The 19,658-nt window shown below is 42.0% G+C and overlaps 1 protein-coding gene across 1 annotated transcript in view; it reads right to left on the bottom strand.

Moving 5' to 3' along the window:
• Positions 1-12,917: 12,917 nt before the first annotated feature.
• The window catches only part of LOC308100590 (ryanodine receptor 2-like), a gene marked incomplete at its 3' end in the record, with an annotated part of 113,856 nt that continues 107,115 nt past the window's right edge, over positions 12,918-19,658 (bottom strand). The window contains exons 99-103 of the mRNA XM_080449658.1: positions 18,864-19,020; positions 18,241-18,305; positions 15,885-15,985; positions 14,671-14,722; positions 12,918-13,013 (exon numbers count right to left, since the gene is read on the bottom strand). Of these exons, the coding sequence (XP_080305784.1) occupies positions 12,918-13,013; positions 14,671-14,722; positions 15,885-15,985; positions 18,241-18,305; positions 18,864-19,020 (471 nt within the window). The remainder of the gene's footprint in view (positions 13,014-14,670; positions 14,723-15,884; positions 15,986-18,240; positions 18,306-18,863; positions 19,021-19,658) is intronic.

Genomic DNA, 19,658 nt, shown 5'->3' with positions numbered 1-19,658 from the left:
CTGTACTGTACTGTACTGTACTGTGCGGTCTGTACTGTACTTACTGTACCTCTACCTGTACCTGTACTGTACTGTACTGTACTGTACTGTACTGTACTGTACGGTCTGTACGTACTGTACTGTACTGTACTGTACTGTACTGTACTGTACTGTACTGTACGGTACTGTACGTACTGTGCGTACTGTAGCTGTACTGTACTGTACCTGTGCTGTACTGTACGGTCTGTACTGTACTGTACCTGTACCGTACTGTACTGTACGGTACTGTACTGTACTGTACGGTCTGTACTGTACTGTGCTGTACTGTACGGTCTGTACTGTACTGTACTGTACTGTACCTGTACCTGTATGGTTGCATCTTTGTGTTGCAATCAGCCGCAGCTGTTGACTGTACCTGTACTGTACTGTACTGTACTGTACTGTACTGTACTGTACTGTACTGTACTGTACTGTACTGTACTGTACGGTACTGTACTGTACTGTACTGTACGGTCTGTACTGTACTGTTATGTACCTGTACCTGTATGGTTGCATCTTTGTGTTGCAATCAGCCGCAGCTGTTGAGGCTGTGCTCAAACATACAGAGAGGCCGTGCTCATACGGACACACGGACACACGGACACACGGACACACAGACGGACACCAGGACAAAGTCAAGCGTAGGAGTGGTTGGCACCACTCAAAAAAGACAACAGGTCTGACAGGCGAGTTACATGCTCAGCACTAAATGGCCGTATAACAACATTACTTCTGGAAAAAATGTCATAGACACATCATCATCATACCCTAGAACACTAACGATGAAAACAGTCACACCATCACTAACGTTGGGTTCATTTTACCCGATATAATAAATTCCATAAAAGATATTACAACAATACATGGCAAATTGAGGTAATCCTCTTTAACAAATTGGTGCCAAAACCGCAAATCTACGGTTTTGCAAAAAGTGACGTTGAGTGCCAAAACCGGGAATCTATGTAAAATCAATATTTTTGTTTTTTTCCACAAGGGGGGGGCTAGCGCAGCTCTGGAATCACCCACGGTGACTCTGAGAGGGAAGGGACAGATGGATCACCGTGCCAAAAAAGAAAATGGCTCCCGTCCGCTCTCCTTGCAAAAAACGTCCATATTTCCTTAACTTTTTACAGTGGGGAAAAACACTCATTTTCGTTGCGCGATCACTCCGCCATGGTGACTCGCGTGAGAGATGTTATTGTTCCAGGCGTTAGCCAGGACCATCCACCATCGTGCACGCATATATCTATATTACAATTCGCAAACTTGCTGTACCAGGGAACGAAGAACAAAAAAAAAAAAAACTGCGCACTGCGCATGCGTATGCACCGCTGTTGCCAGATCGTGCGCGAGCAACAAGCAACCAGCTTCATGAAAAAACACAAAGCTGCGCGCTGCGCACTGCGCATGCGTCGACGCACTTTCTCTAACCAATTTACACTCACTTCACGCTTACAACACCTGGACATGGCAACCCAACCTCACTCTCCGAGCCTATCAGCGTCGTCGCGCAAACACGAACGGCAGCCATTGTTTCTCTCCATTGTTTCTGTGGCCAGCTTTCTCCGCACTTTTCAACTTCAACAAGCTCTCAAACTTCTTCTTTGAGGCACGGAATTTACTTATAAGATATCGTTTGGATAGAATTTAGTTGTTTCACTTCATATGTGTGGTCAATTAATCATGACAGAGCCTATTTAAAAATAAAAATTCAGAGAACCGGCAGGGACGGCCAGTCACACGCATGTATCCGAATAAGGCAACCTATTTTGGGCATGGCCATCTCAAAAGTCCCGTTGCGTCACATTAGTCGCGGAGGTGGCAAAAATGCACTGCAATTGGCTGAAGGCGAAAAACGGTGCGTACTCACCCACCAGCGTATGTTGGCGCACACACACACACACACACACACACACACACACACACACACACACGTTGTGCTGTAGTCAAGGCTTTGTAGTGCAAAAAAAAACGGGGAGAGAGTGACACCACGCACGTGTGTGTGTGTGTGTGTGTGTGTGTGTGTGTGTGTGTGTGATGGGGCGGGGGGGACAGCCATGCGCGCACACAGGGAGAGAGGGGGAGAGAGAGGGAGCCCTCGCTTATTTTTGCGCGGACGTAATTTGTTTGTCATTGTGGTGAATGTTGTGTGTGCTGCTGATTTTTGTTGTGTGAAGCTTAATGTCAGAGTGTTTGTGTTGGAGCGCCTCAGTGCGGCTGCAGAGTTCATGTGCAACATCTTGCATGCGTGGCTGTGGCTTTACAGTTTTCCTTCGCCGTGTCTGTAGGTCACGGCCTGGAGTTTTTTTTATTTTTTATCCCATGATTTTGTACCCCCAAACGATATTTTCTTTGGGGGGGTTGGGGGGGGGGTACTAGAAGTTCTGCCCGCGTTGCGGGCAGAACTTCTAGTTGTTTACAATCGGGTGCTCGTCGTGTACAAGCTGTAAACAGCGTAGCGTTACAAACGGTGAGATCTCTGGCACTCAACGTCACTTTTTTAATACAACTCTGGCTCAGAATGTGTTAATATTTCAACACGAAATTTCACAAAAAAAAAAAACAACCCCAAGAACAGATATCATGGGGGGGACCCTAAATGTGGGTATTGTAAACAAATATATATTCCTAAAAAAATAATAAAAAAGCAGCAAAATCTGTGGAAAATGTGGGTATTGTAAAACAATATATTCCTAAACTAGGGAAACCAGGAGACCTGGTTCTGCCAGACCCTTAGTGGTTGAAATCTGAATGGCTGGGTAGGAAAAGAGGGACAGACCAACCGACCGACAGACCGACCGACAAAGCCTCCTGTAGGCTCACCGAAACGTCCAGGACTGACATCATAGACCCATCTTTGGGCATAACTGACATCGCCCGCTCCATATATGGATGACTGACATCACCGTAATGACACCAACGATATAAAAGGCATCGGAACTCCCCGGTTAGTTGAAATCCATCAACTAACTCTCTTCAGAGGAATAAGGATCAAAACAACCCACAAGTAGTTGGTTTTACAGTCTAAGCAAGAAGAAACTAGTGGTTGAAATCTGAATGGCTGGGTAGGAAAAGAGGGACAGACCGACCGACCGACCGACAAAGCCTCCTGTAGGCCGAGCCCCTGGGTCTGGCAATAAATAATAGAGCTGGGAACTTTTCCTTTGGTCCACCCATTCCTGGGACGTGTGAGCCTTGTCCAGTGAAGGCACAGTCTAATTGCTTCAGCTGACCATTGTGGGAGAACAAAACAGGGATGGTGGAAGGGAAACAAACCTAGCTTATATGACGTCAGTGAGCATCCTGAAGGTCAAGGTTGCCAGATCTGCTTATTATAATTTCCCTGCAAGATTTTATTTGAAAATAGCCGATCTACAAGCTCACAACGCGTCGCATCGCGTGTTACAATGACACTATGGCACATTAGGAGTTCACTAGGACAGTGGTTCTCTTAACTTTTTTTTTCCAACAACCCCATAACTCTGAGAGTGCACAAATAGAACCAAATCATTTGGTTCCATTTGTGCACTCTCAGAGTTACAGACCTGTAAAGGTAGTAAGGCTAAATCTCTTTATGTGTTTCTGGTAATATAATTGTCTGCTCATTTGTATGTCCATGGCGAAAATGTAATTTTGACAAAAATGTCCACCACAAGCCAGCATGGCAATGACCCCTGCTGTCAGCTCAAACCTCAAGGTATTTTGTATTTATTTCACTTGATGTTGCCCAATAGAAATTCAGAAACTCAACCAATGACACTGGTGTCTAAGAACCATAATATTAGACACCAAATGACATTATTGTCGGTAAAGAGGCAGATGAGAAAATGGTTAAATCAGCCTTAGGGCATCAAGGCCACTATGGGCTCAGGGCATAAACAGAGGGGGCACAGCAGCCATGGCCTTCATCGCCTCCATGAAATTCTTGCCCTATAGGAGGAATAAATTGGCATAATGACTAAATTGGGAGAAAAGAAAAGAACATTTAATTAAATGTAAGTGTCCTTGAGCAAGAAACCGAACACCTAACTGCTCTCAGCAAGCAGGCTGGTGCCTTCTGCTTTGTATGACTGTGAATGTATGGGTGAACGTTACACATACAGTACAAGTCCAATGTCAAGCGCTTCGGAAAAGGTTGCCACGTAAATGCAGACCCAGGGCCGGTGCAGACCCAACTGCCGCTCTAGGCAAGCTACCCCGGTCTGCCCCGTCCGGGGGCGGACGATATCAACAGCTGCGTATAGCAAAAGATAGCATGCATTTCTCACCTTCTTTCCTCAAAACTGCAGCACTGATGGTGGTTTATTTGGTACTGACTGGTTTTACTTGCATTAACTGTTCAACAATATGTTTTTTGCCAACACTTTCTGCCGCCTCTCCAAACTGCCGCTCTATGCGGTCGCCTAGGTCGCCTGTATGGACGCACCGGCCCTGTGCAGACCATTACCACTTACCAAAATGCATTGTGAATGCATGTCTTTTCCTTTTGCCTTCCGAACATTCCTTACATGTGGTCTGGAAGCATTTGATTGCATAAATAATGTAAATCCCTCAAGGGACCATAGCCATGACAATGGCCACTTTCTATGCTAAACTGAACATCTATAGAGGATGATGTTTGAATTTATGTGTTATCAGAATGAAATGCTAGCCATGTATTTTAAACAAAAAATTGGTTCATGGGCCTTTACTTCCCAATAGAACTAGCATCAAAACTTTGCAATAGGCCTGGACCGCTGGCGTAGCGGTCCAGGCACTTACTGTAGGCACAATGTAGCCTACAGTAGGTGCCTCCCGACTCCGACGACCTTTGCTGCATGTCACTCCCCTTCTCTCTCCCCATTTCCTGTCAGCCTACTGTCCTGTCAAATAAAGGCATAAAAGCCCAAAAATACATCCCAAAAAATAAATAAATGTTTGTCGTTTTGTTATTGGTTGCAATTGTGGTCAAATAATACAGTTATATCCAGTTGGGAAATCTATGGTTAACTGTAGGGGTTAATCAAACTAATTGACTTCATTGATCATGAAAAAGTATCAATATTAATGATATATTCTTTTCCAAAATACCCAAAATAGCCGATCTATAAGCTTACAAGGTGTCACATTGCACGACACTGCACAACAAAGTATAAAATAGGGCTCAAGTGGTTAATCAGACAAATTGATTGAATCGATTATAAAAATGAATTCAAATATTGTGTCATTTTGTTGATATACAAAACATAAAATAAAAATATGAATCTAAAAAAGCCACTTCTCGTTTATTTTTATTTCGATTAATCAAAAAAAGCAATCAATAGATTAATCGCTAAGTAAATAATCAATAGTTGCAGCCCTAGTTCACTGCACCTCAACAGCCAATGAGTGGAGTGGTCATGAGGTATCTATGCTCTCAGAAGACCATTGTCTGTGATGGATACAATAACATGCTCTGGAAAGCTATTCCATACAGGCGGCAGTGGGTAGAAGGCTTCTGTTCAACGAGCGTGTTCTGTAGCCTGGAATGTTGGGAGCATGGTCTGCAGTGCTTCATTAATTGCCAATGGATAGCATGAGAAGAACTCTGACATTACATCCCTGGAAGGAAAGCTACAGTTTTTGTTTTGTTTGTCCAGACAGGCAAGTGAAATTCAGGAGGGAGTATTTTTTAAAGACATTTCTGGAGTGCATGGCCAAACAGCAGTAGTACACCATAAAGCATTAACTGGAAGAGGATGATTGTACATAGACACAACATTGTAAACACATGCTTACACACAGGGAGAGAGGGGGAAATTGAGAACAACTCACTGTGCCTCTTTTCACACTAAATTACAGTTACCTATACACTCCACATTAGAAATAACTTTGAACAAACTAATTCATCCGCAAGAAGTCAACAACTTCCAAGCAAGATAGGACTATAGCAACAATACCAAGTGGTAAGATGAAGTTAAGTCAATAAATGACCTCTACAGCATTTTAATTCAGCTACACAGACTCCTACTACACACTGACTTTGAGATTGGATTCTGCATTATGTGCCAAGCGAGTATAGTTAAAAGACCTGCAACGGTTTCCCCAACAGAAATCAGACTGCGTAGATAATGGAGATAGGAGGCAACGCTCATCTTTTATTCAGGACACCTTCGGCCCAAGATACCAGCGAACATACAGTCGTACTCACTCACACTCCCGCTTTGTTAAAGCTTGTCATCCTTTATTGATTTACAACTCCAGTTACATTTTCATATGATATATTTGGGTGGTGAAGCAATATCTCCCAGACAATACGGATACAATGTTCAGCGTAACAAACCGCACATCCCAACTTCCATAATCACTTTAGCTCGCCCTCCATTCACATCCAGCCGTCAATACAGTATCAATACAGCATCTGAAGCCATCTGCATAATTCCTTCATTTTTTATTCCTGATAGTTGGCACATACATTATGGGAAAGTCTTTTTTATAATGCAAAGCCAAGGGCCATGGCTGATGGATCTATATTTTATTGATTTTACATCTGAAGCCGAGTCATTAAGGCAAGCTCTATTAGTTCAATTTGCCTGTGCCACATTGGTCTATATGATTCCTGTGTCACTGACATACTGGATGTTTCTATTGAGTTGAGCGACACAAAGCAATCAAATGATAATAATAATAATAATAAACTTTATTTGTATAGCACCTTTCACAATCTGGGAACCCAGAACCAACTGAAAAGGAAAAACAGCGACCTCTGCTGTTTGTTACTATGTCAGTTGGCTCTGGGCGGAAGAAAACGTAGCACCCGTGCGCAAGGAAACCGGGGTTTTGGTCTGCCTTCACCGCTCCACTTCTGGTGGTGCGACTATGTATTCATTCCCACTAACAATATTTCTACACGGAACACTAACACCACTTCTCCCAGAGAACATGGATCGTTTTGGTTATAAGCCCACTTGTTTCTATGATGAAAGAGCAAGTTAAAATTTGAATATCTTTCCGTGGTTTTGTCTGCTCCGCGGACGCTATTGTTAAATTAGTTTCGGCTTGTTTCGAGTGGGGAAGGATCGACGGACACGTGAATCCCGCCCACTACATTTGATTGGGTAAAGCGCGGCCTGCTTCCTGATCTGAAGGCACGCCCACTTGTAGGCTACTGCGTACATGTTAAGACGAACCTCCCCGACAGATTCCAACGCAGAGCAGAATCTGTTCTTGAGAGATTACACCTTTCATGAAATGAAATGCAGCTCAAAGTGCTTTACAGAGCAAGAATACAATTACAGTTACAACCAATTTAACAATAAAGCAAACAAAAATAAAATAAAATAAAAGCAAAAGCATAAAACATTAAAATAGGCAATACAGTGAGGACTTAAAAATCAACCAAAGAATCAGCTAAAAGCAAGAGTGAAGAAATAGGTCTTGAGCTGTGCTTTAAAGCTATCGACAGAGGCTGCCTGTCTTAGGTGTAATGGGAGTTTATTCCACACTGTCGGTCTGTAAAAGCAGAATGCTGCTTCACCGTATTTTTTATATGTCATTGTAGGCACCTCGAGCAGGTCAGCACTTGAAGACCTGAGGGGCCGGTTTGGAACATATCTCTCTAGGCAGTCATAGAGGTAGGAAGGTGCCAGACCATTTAGAGCTTTATAAACTATTAAAATCATTTTAAAATCAATCCGATGTCCTCCCTCCGCATTCAAACTTCAGGACCTCTTACATTTCTCTTTGTGAAACAAAATGAACAACCATTCAGCATCTTGTAAATAATTCATAAATGCTCATCTGTAAACAGGCTACAGATCATCTCTTTACGGTTCTACAAATATACACAGTAACATCCTCAGTGTTAAAGTGGACACTTTGAATTATAATAACACAGAGGATTTCCCTGTATATGTTGGTCTGAACAACCTGTTCCATTCCTTTCTTGGTGTGTTTTACTCATTAGGCAATGGGGTCAGATTGCAGCTGACCAAGCTCTGACGGTCTTATGTCCACACTCAATTATGTGCAGTAATCAGGCAGACCACATGTACTGGCCCCTGCCCCATAGACACCACAACGGCAGCCAACTGCATTCTGACGATAGACGAAGCCACATGTTCCTCTCGATGACCACCTTATTGATAGTTCAACTGGCAACATTCATGTTTTCAAACAACCAATATTCAATTGCTTTTTTTTTGTCCTGCTTTTGACAGTAGCCTAACAAATGAAGCTCTAAAGTCAAATCAGATGTGGAGTACCAGTCACCTAAACCTCCCTGCTCTCTAAGAGCTTACTGTATGATGTCTCCTGATGCCTCCTTGTTCTGTTATAAAACATTTTTAACCCAGTTTTATCTCGCTCCACCTCCACCCCTCCATCACCACACCAGCATCAAGGCCCCATCTCCAGCAGGGGGTGGCTACTACCCTAAATATGCCCTGGACTGCATTCATCCAAGCAGACGATCCGGGCATAACATTTATTTATATATATATATATATATATATATATATATATATATATATATACAGTATATATATATATGTTACAGGGAAATTGGCATTCCAGGGCCCAGGCAATTCTGTATAACCAACGCTAGAGGGCAATGAATGCAAGCCACACGCATGTGTGCGCACGCGTGTGCGTGTGTGCATGCGCACACATGCACACGCACACATGTGTGTCGTCGTGGACACTGGATAGTAACCATAGACTGTAACCCATGAAAAGATCTATTCTCCCCCTATCGGTTCACAACTCGGACGGCGCTGATTCGACTAGCAGACCTTCGGCCGCGAGGGCGCGCCTCCTCGGCCTCAAGCTCTGCTGAGTCGGCGCGCCTCCGTCATGGACAATAACTATTATCACGTGTGCGTGTGAACGCGTGTTCAGCGTTCCCCTAGCGTAGCTTCCTGGTTGCTATGTGGGGGGGAACAACAAAAGCCAGGTCGGCCTCGCATCAAAGCCCCGCCTCGCGCCTCCTCCTCCTCCTCGCGCCACCTCGTATCAAAGCCCCGCCTCGCGCCTCCTCCTCGAGCCTCGCGTAAAAAACCCTGTCTCGAAAAGCCCCAGCCGCGCCGAAACCCCGCGCCTAAAAGAGAGCGCTCCTCTTTCAATTTCCCTGGAATGCCAATTTCCCTGTGATATATGTGTATATATATATATATACATATACATATACATATATGTATTTATATCATTTAAATAAAGACTGTTCCTCTTTTTTACTCCCGAGTGATCGTCTGCTGTTTTTCACGTGGTTTGATCCCGTTTGATCCGTGAGCACCATTGACACTTTTAACTATTGTTAAATTTGTATATCTCCTGTGAGCACCTGGTTGTTCTATTTTTTCTAGCTGTCATTAATCAATCAATCTATAATTTATATGTGACAGGGTTAACGCCAAATCACGCTCAATAAAATCTCATTCTCATACAACTTGTCTCTTAGAAGTTCAGCTTTGTGTCACATGGTATTACTGTGCATGGTGTTACAGTACAGGTTTCCAGCAGTGCGAAACCCTGCTACTGAGTTATTATGGCCTCCAGAGCCCAAAGCGAACCCAGACTTTCATATTACTCTGAGTGTCTGGAAGGGTCATCGTGTCCTCAGCATTCCTCAACCATGGAATGGAAAGACCATAAGTATACTACTGTAGAAGGACTTTGGGTAACCTAAGATCACCAGCGCACATTCATTAATCAAGGATACTTTTTCCACCAAGCGGATGTGGCTTTCATCCACTACACTACAGCAACAACCTGTGTATTTTATTTGGGTCGGTTTGCAGGTAGATAGACACGTGTCCCAGGTTCAGTGCAGAACATGCTGTTCTTTGTAATGCAATGCGGCTGAGTCTGCGTAGGACTACTGATGAATCTGTGGTTTGACAATACCGTGCAGACGAGCTGGGCTGCCCGTGTGGTGTTGGGGTGATGTAGCCTTCACTTCAAATTCAATCCACAGACATTTGGCCACTGGATTGTACGTCAACGTCGCCGCCATATTGGTAAGGGGTAACCATAGCTCCACGGCAAGAAATATGCCCGATTCATGTATAAGCACCTGGAGGCTATCTTTATTAAGATAAAGTATTTTAGTATGAAAACCCACATTTTAATTCAGAATCCTGTATCATAACAGAATTACATGTCTGGCATTTGTAACAAACCAACTACTTGAAAAAAATAGGAGGCACGGCTTGTCCCAACCAATATGACGGCTGCATTGACGCATCGCACAGTGGCCAATGAGGTATCTATGTGCATATCTATGGTAAAACTCCTCAGCGTTAATTTAAATGTGAGACTGTACACTCTCAGAATTAACAGATTTTAATGCGCACTAAAACCACATTGAGTTCCAAAAGCAGTGGGTCTTTGATGAGAGGATTGTTTTGCAATGCTTTTTTTTCTGTTTATAAATGTTGGAGATTTTATACACTCACAGACCATTCTAGCATGGAATGAAGTACAAAAACAAGGTGTCTAAAAATAGCCAAGGAAAATAAATAACTGATTTATATTCCCCCCTCTCTGTTGGTGTGGCACGCAAACGTTTATTTAAACTTTTTCTTACAAATTTGTAGCATAGTTATCATCAGCATAACACAACCACACAATTAAAATGGGTCCATTTGGATACATTTTTACTGCTATGGATTCTAGGCCAAGGTGCTAAAAAGAACCAAAGAGTGCAAATATAACCCACTTGAGCCAATATATCCTTCCATTCAATGCAAATATAGGCCTATAGTGCGTTCTCAGAGCCAAATGGTTCTCATATCTTTTAAGGGGGAAAAAAAACATTCCAACAAAATGTGAGATAAAATCAATGTGAAATAAAGTGGTGATGAAATCCACATGGTTCTGGGTGAAACTAGTTGGTACAAAAATAAATCTTTAAATGGGTAAGACAATTTCAAAATTCTGAAATAGTCAGTGGAATTGGGTAGACAGTGGAAAAAAACACCACCACCCATTGTGGTGTTTCACCGATCCATTTTCTCATATCTGGCAGATCGAAATTCACATGCCAGGTACATACTGGCCAGTTATACAAACTGAGGTGTTGGTACATACTGGCCAGTTATACAAACTGAGGTGTTTTGGTTTGAACAAAGCACATAATCCACAACCTCTTCGTTTTGTCAGTAAAAAGGCCCCCCGAGAGCTCCTCATGTCACGCCTGGAAATACACCTGGCTCTGTTCCATCAACAAACCATAACAAAAAAGCAACATGAATACACGCCACTCGCTGCTTTCTGCCAAAACTAAAGCCTGACTAATGCTCAAGCCTGCATAATAATAAGAATATCTGTAGGCGGCACTTCAGGTGCTTGTCTTCCCACTGCTTGTCTAGTCTGTACACACACACTTATGGCACACGCAGAGTTTTAAAAGTTTAATGGAACTCGCCACGCTCCTGTAATCAATGAGACATGCCTAGAGACTCCCCAAAGAGTGTCTGGGCTGTCTGTGGCAGCGGTACATCACATCATTAAGCACAGTCAGTGATCCATTTCCACGGCAAATATTTGGACCCAGCCTCTGGGAGAGGATATGCTGCCAACACTCTTCAGAGTGGAGACAAGCTGATAATGGAAAGAGGCGAGGAGGGGAAGATAGGGATGAGAGGATGCTATAGGCAGGAGGAAGTGAAGGGGCCTGGAGAGCCCAGAGCAAGAGGTGAAAGCCTGGCGGAAAAGACAGCTGCGAGGGTAAAGCCTATAATTTGTACTGTCGTGTGGCTGCGTCACATCACTGATTTTCTTCAGGCTCAGTTCTTTTCACTAAGTGATGTGCTCGTATGATGAAGTATAAAATAGGCCCAAGACACATGTTTTGACTGAATGAGGGACTAGGCAGGAAACAAGTCTCTGGTGAAGAGCGTATAGCTCAAATTACATCAGACACTTTGCGGGTGCAATAAATGCAATTTTCGAAAAACTGGAGCCCAGTGTGCGAGCAGTTTTTCTTTTCTTTTGAACACATTCACTGCCATTGACAGACATCTCCGTCATTTTAAATCCACCCGTTCACCGCCATTGACGGATATGTCAATATAACATTGACCGGATAACGGATAACATTGACCGTTATTTTTTGGGGGAAAAACGTCCAGAACCCAAGATAACGTGATCCGAAGATTTACTGCTCCATTCGCTTCCTGGTTAACTTATTACTTTAAAATCCTGTATCTCGGCTCCTGTGTTTTACTATGTATTTTTGGCGATTGCTATTTTCAAAAGGGTATAACAAGAGAACGGGAGGTCACGATGACCCTATAAGCACAGTGATTTCCTCCGTGATTAGCAACCATCAGGGGATCGATCGATCATACTGGAGATAAATATTCTGTGGTTCTTGAAAAATGTGTCAGAATGCTTAAAAATGCTGGCAGAAGCTACCTGCCAGAACTAGAAACTGGCAGTGAATGTGTTAAGTCTGGAAACAAGACTCCACACTGAGAGGTAGACAGACATTCAGGCAAACCCACTGCTATACTAATAACCAAAAAAAAGTTAAACAATTGAATCTTTCTATTTGACTATTTATTTCACTGATTGAAGAAGATATAATGTAAAATAAAAGTGGTAATATTAACTGGTGAAAAAACTTGTAGTAGAGACAACACAAAAGAACACAACAAAAAGTCAATTAATTGCTACATCCAAAACTATGTAAGGTTTCCTATTAACTACGATCCAAATACAAAAAAATCCTTATCCCTACATTTTCCTATTCAAATAACTGAATACATACAAATGAATGAATTAAAAAACATATCTCCAAACAGATACATACAGTAAGTGTGTGTATATGTAGTGTATAGTGTAGTGTACACACAGCATCCAAGGTGATTTTGTGAGGGCCAAGGGCATCGATCAAGATGGCGCCATCCGTGCGATCTCAGATCTCCCTCTGATTACCCTCATCCCAGCTGATCCTCATACTGCTTACGGAAACAGTCTCCCACAGGGAAAAACTCCCAGCAACGCTCCTGGTACATTTTCCAAACGTAGGATTCCTGGGAAGGTCAAGACATTCACAATATATGTTGGAGTCATTGATGCACCAAACAACCTTTCCTATTTGCAAGCTCATTAGTTTCATCAGAATAGCAATCTACTCGGTGTCTATATAGAATATCAGAATAAAATAATGAATACAACTTCAATTTCTTTGTTTGCCTTAAGGGGAATACAAGTATTTCACTGGCTGTGACAGCTTGTATTATTATTCATTATTCTAATAAACATATCCAGTGCTGGATGAGCTCTAGAGATGAGATATCTATTCATTTGGAGCCTGCCTGTTACTGCCATTGAGGGAGATCTCCGTCATTTAAAATCCACCCGCCGGGGACGCTGTGGGCGCTGGGGCGTGTCTTCTCCTACGCGTCATCAGCGCCTATACCCTAGGTGGGGTTGGCAAAAGGGCCTACTCTGTGTGGAGTTTGCATGTTCTCCCCGTGTCTCTCTGGGTAGTTAATACCCTCAGAAAAACATGTAGTAATCCTGGTCGCTATACCGCCTCCCCCATGACAGCCTGATGGAGGGGAAGGGAACTGGTTGGAATAACATGTTCCTTCCACGCGCTACGTCCAACCGGGAAAACTGTTTATATTCATGAAGTTGAAGTGAAGAATTTAAACTTTTGATAACACCAAAAGGTAAATAAAAAATAATAGAAAGATTAGATTTATGCTCGTTTTATTACATCTCTATCATCTACTACTTATACAAACAGTATTAGCCAGGCAGCCATAGCTGAGTGGGTAGAGAGGCCGGCAGGGAAACGAAAAGTCACTGGTTAACGCCCAGCCTGTGTCAAGCAAGACACTTAACTACTCTCTGGGTGCAATATTAATGGCAACCACTGCTCATAATTGTTAGAATGGGTCAATACAGAGGACAAATTCTACATTCTATGAAAAATGTCCTATAGCAAATACCCCAACAACAACTAAAGAGGTCACAAGTAGATATGCACAGCACTATTTTAAATTGCTAGCTTTAGTTTTGCAATCACTGCTGAGAGACACCGAAATGTTTAATTTCAGGTATGAGTAATTACAGTTATCATCGGTACACTACGTACACTCAACTCACATAAACATATTGAATATGGGCATGTCACAGCGGTCATAACCAGCTTACAGGCAATGTGCACAGGATACATTAGGATAGAACGCTTAGAAGAAAGCTATAATGTATGAGAGGTAACTTCACATTTTATTAGCGCTATACAGGGCCTGAACAGGTAAATTAAATTAAAATCACCAAGCACCTTTCAATGACCTTCAAAGTGCATTGTCAGTTTTTTTCAACACCTTGCGGTATCAGTTAAGTATTTCCTAATTAAGAAGCCCCACCCACATTACATAGTATGTTCTGAAAGCATTCCACAAAGTTCAATGAAATGTTGTAATTTTCCATCATTTTGAATAAAGATAGAGCACCAATTTGATCTTACAATACAGTATTTGTTCATTTAACCTTGAGAGCGCACAAGATTTTATTGTGTGGTGGCTTAACAGCATGAATTAGTTATTTTCTGTCTTTTCTACTGAAATGGGATTAAGCTATGGGTTTAGTACCATTTTAAAGGCTCTGGCTCTGATCCGTCAAAAAAAAATTGTTGGGTGCTTTTTCGTGAATGAATCACAAAAACAACAGCCATACCTGTCCGGTGTGTTCCGTTTCATCCTTGTTTATGAGGTACATCACAAAGAACCTGTCAGACAGCACACGAGAGAGCACATGAGAGACTACAAATTCACATAAGTAATGTGTTTTGGTACAGAACTGTGGGGGATGAAAGACAAGTTGAAAATCCCATTAGAAATTAATTATGTTAAAAAAAGATCTCAGTGGAACAAGCTGTATTTTCTGGTAACAGCTGCACTGTAGACTTTGTAGATGGTTCATAGACTACTCCATTTTTGTATTCATTTCTAAAGCTACTTTTTATAAATAAAATCTAAACAAAATGGACTGACAGACCACAACAAGGTTCAACGTCACTGACTTTGCATCTATTTCCTTTCTGCAGTTCCTAACCTAATCATTAAATTATATTATATTTGAAATTAACTTAAACTATACTGTATAAGGAAACAGTACAGCTGTTGTTAAAAAGAGAGCATTTAAAGATAAAATAAAACATACTGGGACCACCGGGAATTGAATAACTGCTCTCAAATACAAACTGAGGCGAACACCTGCCACAGACTGATATTAATTATTTACAAGCTATATTTGTATCCAACTGAAGAGCCATCCTAGTCATTATAGTAACAATAGTTAAGCAGCCCTATCAAGATATCTGCGAAATGACAGCACATGACGACCTGCACCGTGGTCAAAACGAGCAATAATATTTTTTATTATGCTTCACCATTATGATATAATGGTAGTGTAATTACATTCAGCCTGTTATGACAGGCATACTGCGGCAATGAATGAAGGTTCATCAGATCGGGCTTAGCATTAACCCATTAAGACCGGGAACGCATCTGTGTAATTTTTTGATATATTTGGCTATTTTCGTGAAAAAGTGTGCAAATCTTTGAATACATATATTTTTAAACATTTTCAACTCAAATCTTTGCTTCTGGGGGTCCCTGGAACAAAATATTTTACGAATGTTCGCTTTAAAAAATATATATTTTCAAGATTTTTCAAGAATAGCAGATCTACAAGCTCGTAGCGCGGCACTCGTGCGCTATGAGCTTGTATATCTGCTATTTTTGAATAGCCCAAAGAAATCTAAAATGACACATGCTTTCCCTGTCTTAATGGGTTAATATATATTGTATTGTAACACGGCCTGGTTGAGACCCACTGTGGCAACGCCATAGTGACAGCTGAAAATGAGCGAGGAGGATGTTACTCACAGATAATTGGCCAGGTTATGCTCCTGCAGAGTGTGGGTCTCGAACCCATGGGGCACCGTGTCAAAGTACTCATTGCCTATTCCACAAATAAAGCACTTGGTCTGCAAAGAGGAAAGAGGCCACGTTAACCACATTGAATCTGGCGTCCCTGATAGTCAACATTTTCCAACATTTTGTTAACATTATTTAGCAAAAAATGCAGATATTGTAGGCTATTGTGGCTATTTCTTGTACGACGAAGTATATAGGGCTTAAAGGTATCATGACATTCATTTTCACTTTTTTTATTTTCAATGTTTTATTTGGGGTTTTATGACCTCAATTACACCCAAAAAACCTGAACTTAGAACATTCAGTGGATTTTCTGTGGTCTGGGGTTTTCTGAATAATCAGGCTGAAAAGTAATCTGAGCTTGGCCCTTCGACAGTGAGGTCACTGTCGAATAATCCCGCCCACTCTCCTCCTCGCCCCTCCCCTCCCCTATCCTTTCCTTTGGGGGGGGCGGAGCAGAGGCGATGATTGACAGGCAAAATCCCTCACCAGCGACACCCGCAGGCAAAGATTTCTTTTTTCATTGCAGTTGAAAAGGCTTTAGAAATGTGGGAGAAAAACACCTGCCATTGATCACTGGAATGGAATTTTCACTTAAAACTTTTTGTACACTTTTGAAGGACCAGGACAAAGACTTTGAATGTGGTGTAAAAGTGAATGTCATTAAACCTTTAAGTGGTTTATGTTTCACATACACAGTTTCACAAACACTGTGTCTACATTACAAAGTAAAATCTAAAAATAAAATTATTTCATGCAGTCGCAAGCTCACTGTGGCTCCCTTTCACACTTGCAGTACTTGAAATAAATTCGTATTGTGCCATTCTTGTTCATATTCATTCATTAACAGTTGAGTCGACCTTACTTCTTTATTGTTTACACCATGAATGTGTGAATCTTTTGTTTTGAATCTAAAGAGATATTTTGACACCTGCCGCTGTTCTGAGGCTGGAATTCTCACAAGCCCCGGTAGCTTGTCTTCATCTCACCTACTAGGTGAGAAGTACGCAGTTTTCTTTGGTTCGTAGTCGTTGCCTGTTGCTATGATTAAATACAACCTAAAAGTCTTCACTCAAATTATTATTTTTGCCATCAACACATTAGTTCTTGGCATGTGCCCACCAAAGTTTTATACCGTATTCGGGCTTTAATTTAATACCAAATTAGGAAGAATTTACACTGTTGGTGATAACATCAACTGACAATTAGAAAACATTCCTGCCGAGGACACATGCAAATTTGAGTAATTGTGGATTTCCAAATAAGATGATAAACATCACTTTATATGTTGTTGCACAACATCTAGCTGAAGCCGTAATTAGACTCCCATTGTGATGTTACTTTCTGAAAGGTTCTGCATGCATTTGTGGCACGTGAGAAAACTAAGAGAGAGAGCACTAATGTTTAGTTTTTTTTTTTTAGTTTTTTTAATTTTTCCATTGCCATCTTTTTCCATTAGCTTACCTAGTAAACTAAGGACTTTTCCCCCCTCTAAACATGCTGTAATTATCACACTACTTAGTACTTACTACTGGCCACTATAAAATAAAAAAGTGTGTACAAATGTAACCAAATGGACTCAAAAGGGTCCATTCGGTTACAATTGCACCAACTCTGACTTGCAAGTGGATCAATTGATATTGAGGATTTTACTATGTAGCTACACTCCTACTTCTCAGTCAATGATCGTATCTGTGACACCAGCTCCTATAACACACTCCCACAATCCACTTAATCTGGCATCGATTCAAAATCTCTTTAATCAGACCATGACCTTAAACTTAAGTACAGTCATCAATTTAAAATCTCTTTTAATTAGACTATGACCTTAAGCTACAGTACTGAAGCTACTGACCTCAAGTTAAATCATTGCTAAATCAGTAATGTTTCAATGCCTCTGAGACCCAGCAATGACCAGTGTTCGCTATGTTATGACAAGGAATTATGTGTAGGAATTCACACTTAACTAGAAAAAGTGCTCAGAGGAGCACAGGTCTCCGCCAGGTCAGGTAGGTTATTATGGCCTCCTGGTGGCGCTATAATAGGACAATGTGAAAAGGGTGTCATTTCTTCTTATGCCTTTCACAGCAATCGGACGCTGAATTCATGATTTGAGGCATTTTGTTCAAAACATGTGTTTTGCTAAATTAGACCTGCTGGTGGCGCTATAACAGGCCAATGTGAAAAGGATGGCATTTCTTCCTCAGCCTAGTGGGAATGTGCGTGCACAATTTCACGGAAATCGCATACTGCGTTCATGATAAGCATACATTAAGAATTAGATAGAGAAAGTTTCCTCCCTCACCTCCATGTCTTCTTTCACCTGCTCCTGCTGGTCACGAAGCTCCCCAAAGGCATCAATTATCAAACCTGTGAGGTATACAGCAGGCACTACATGAGTGAGAGTGTGTGTGTGTGTGTGTGTGTGTGTGTGTGTGTGTGTGTGTGTGTGTGCACATGCCTGGGAACGTGCTCGTGTTGGATTGACAGCTATAGGATGGAGTTAGCTACTCCAGGGGATAAACAGATAAGTTACTTGACTTTTTTTTCTTCACCCAATTCCACATGAAAAATTCATCAACCTCATTCTGAACAGCAATAGGTGTGCGCGTGTGTGTGTGTGTGTGTGTGTGCGTGTGCGTGTGCGTGTGCGTGTGCGTGTGCGTGTGTGTGTGTGTGTGTGTGTGTGCGTGTGTGTGTGTCTGTGAGTAAAAGACAAAAGATTTAATTTATGTGTGTGTCTGTGAGTAAAATACCCGTGTGACACCTGAGTCTGAGCTCATTAATCCTGGTGGAGCTGCACTTGTGCGACAGAACCAGCCTGTGTGTGTGTGTGTGTGTGTGTGTGTGTGTGTGTGTGTGTGTGTGTGTGTGTGTGTGTGTGTGTGTGTGTGTGTGTGTGTGTGTGTGTGTGTGTCCGTGCCTCACCCTGGATGATGGCCAAGAGGATGACAATGACAAAGAAGAAGAAGGTAATGTCAAAGATGATGCGCACCACTTCAAACTCGTCGCCGGCGGGGTCCTCGATCTCGTCACCAATGCCTCCACCTGCCCGCACACCCACGTACATGTGGAACATGTAGCACTGTAACCCAGAACAATCAATTTGATTCTAATCTGTATTTAGGTGCATTTCAGTCCAAAACAAAATAACTACATTACATTTACTATAGAGTGTATATAAATCTAGAAGCAAAAAATCGAATCATGTGGATCTGGGGATCCTCATGGGAACGGAGCACTCCAGAGTGGATCTCGGACTTCATGTGGCCAGTGACGTGTTTATGACGTATGACTCCAAATTTGGCCAATGGACTTCCATTATAAGGTATATTTAAAAAAAACAAAAAAACAAGCAGAAAACAGTTACAGTATCAGCTTGTCCAGCGTTGCAGAGGAGATGAATGAATGTCAGCGAACCTCGATGTGTCGCAAAATGTGCTCAGGTTTCGGTATGCAGCATTGGCCGGGTTACTGCGTGGGTGAAATAGGCTCTACCCCAACACTCGCTAATTTAGCTCTTCCTCCCTCTCTACTCCTTTCTCTTTCTCGCACTGATAAAAGCTCTGGTCATGCTTTGATGTCATACACAACAGAAGCTGTTGCCTAACTAACAGGGATCTCCATATATGTGCAGGTGACGTCAGACATGTGGCGTCCAACACAACTTTATATACAGTAGTTGATATCTGAAAGTTAAAAGAAGATGGTATGTTGGCTTTC

Source organism: Gymnoscopelus braueri (assembly GCF_963280865.1).
Source record: "Gymnoscopelus braueri genome assembly, chromosome: 14".
In the NCBI taxonomy this organism is placed as follows: Eukaryota; Metazoa; Chordata; class Actinopteri; order Myctophiformes; family Myctophidae; genus Gymnoscopelus; species Gymnoscopelus braueri.
The sequence above is the reverse complement of the archived record's forward strand: the minus strand, read 5'-3'. Positions and strand labels throughout refer to the sequence as shown.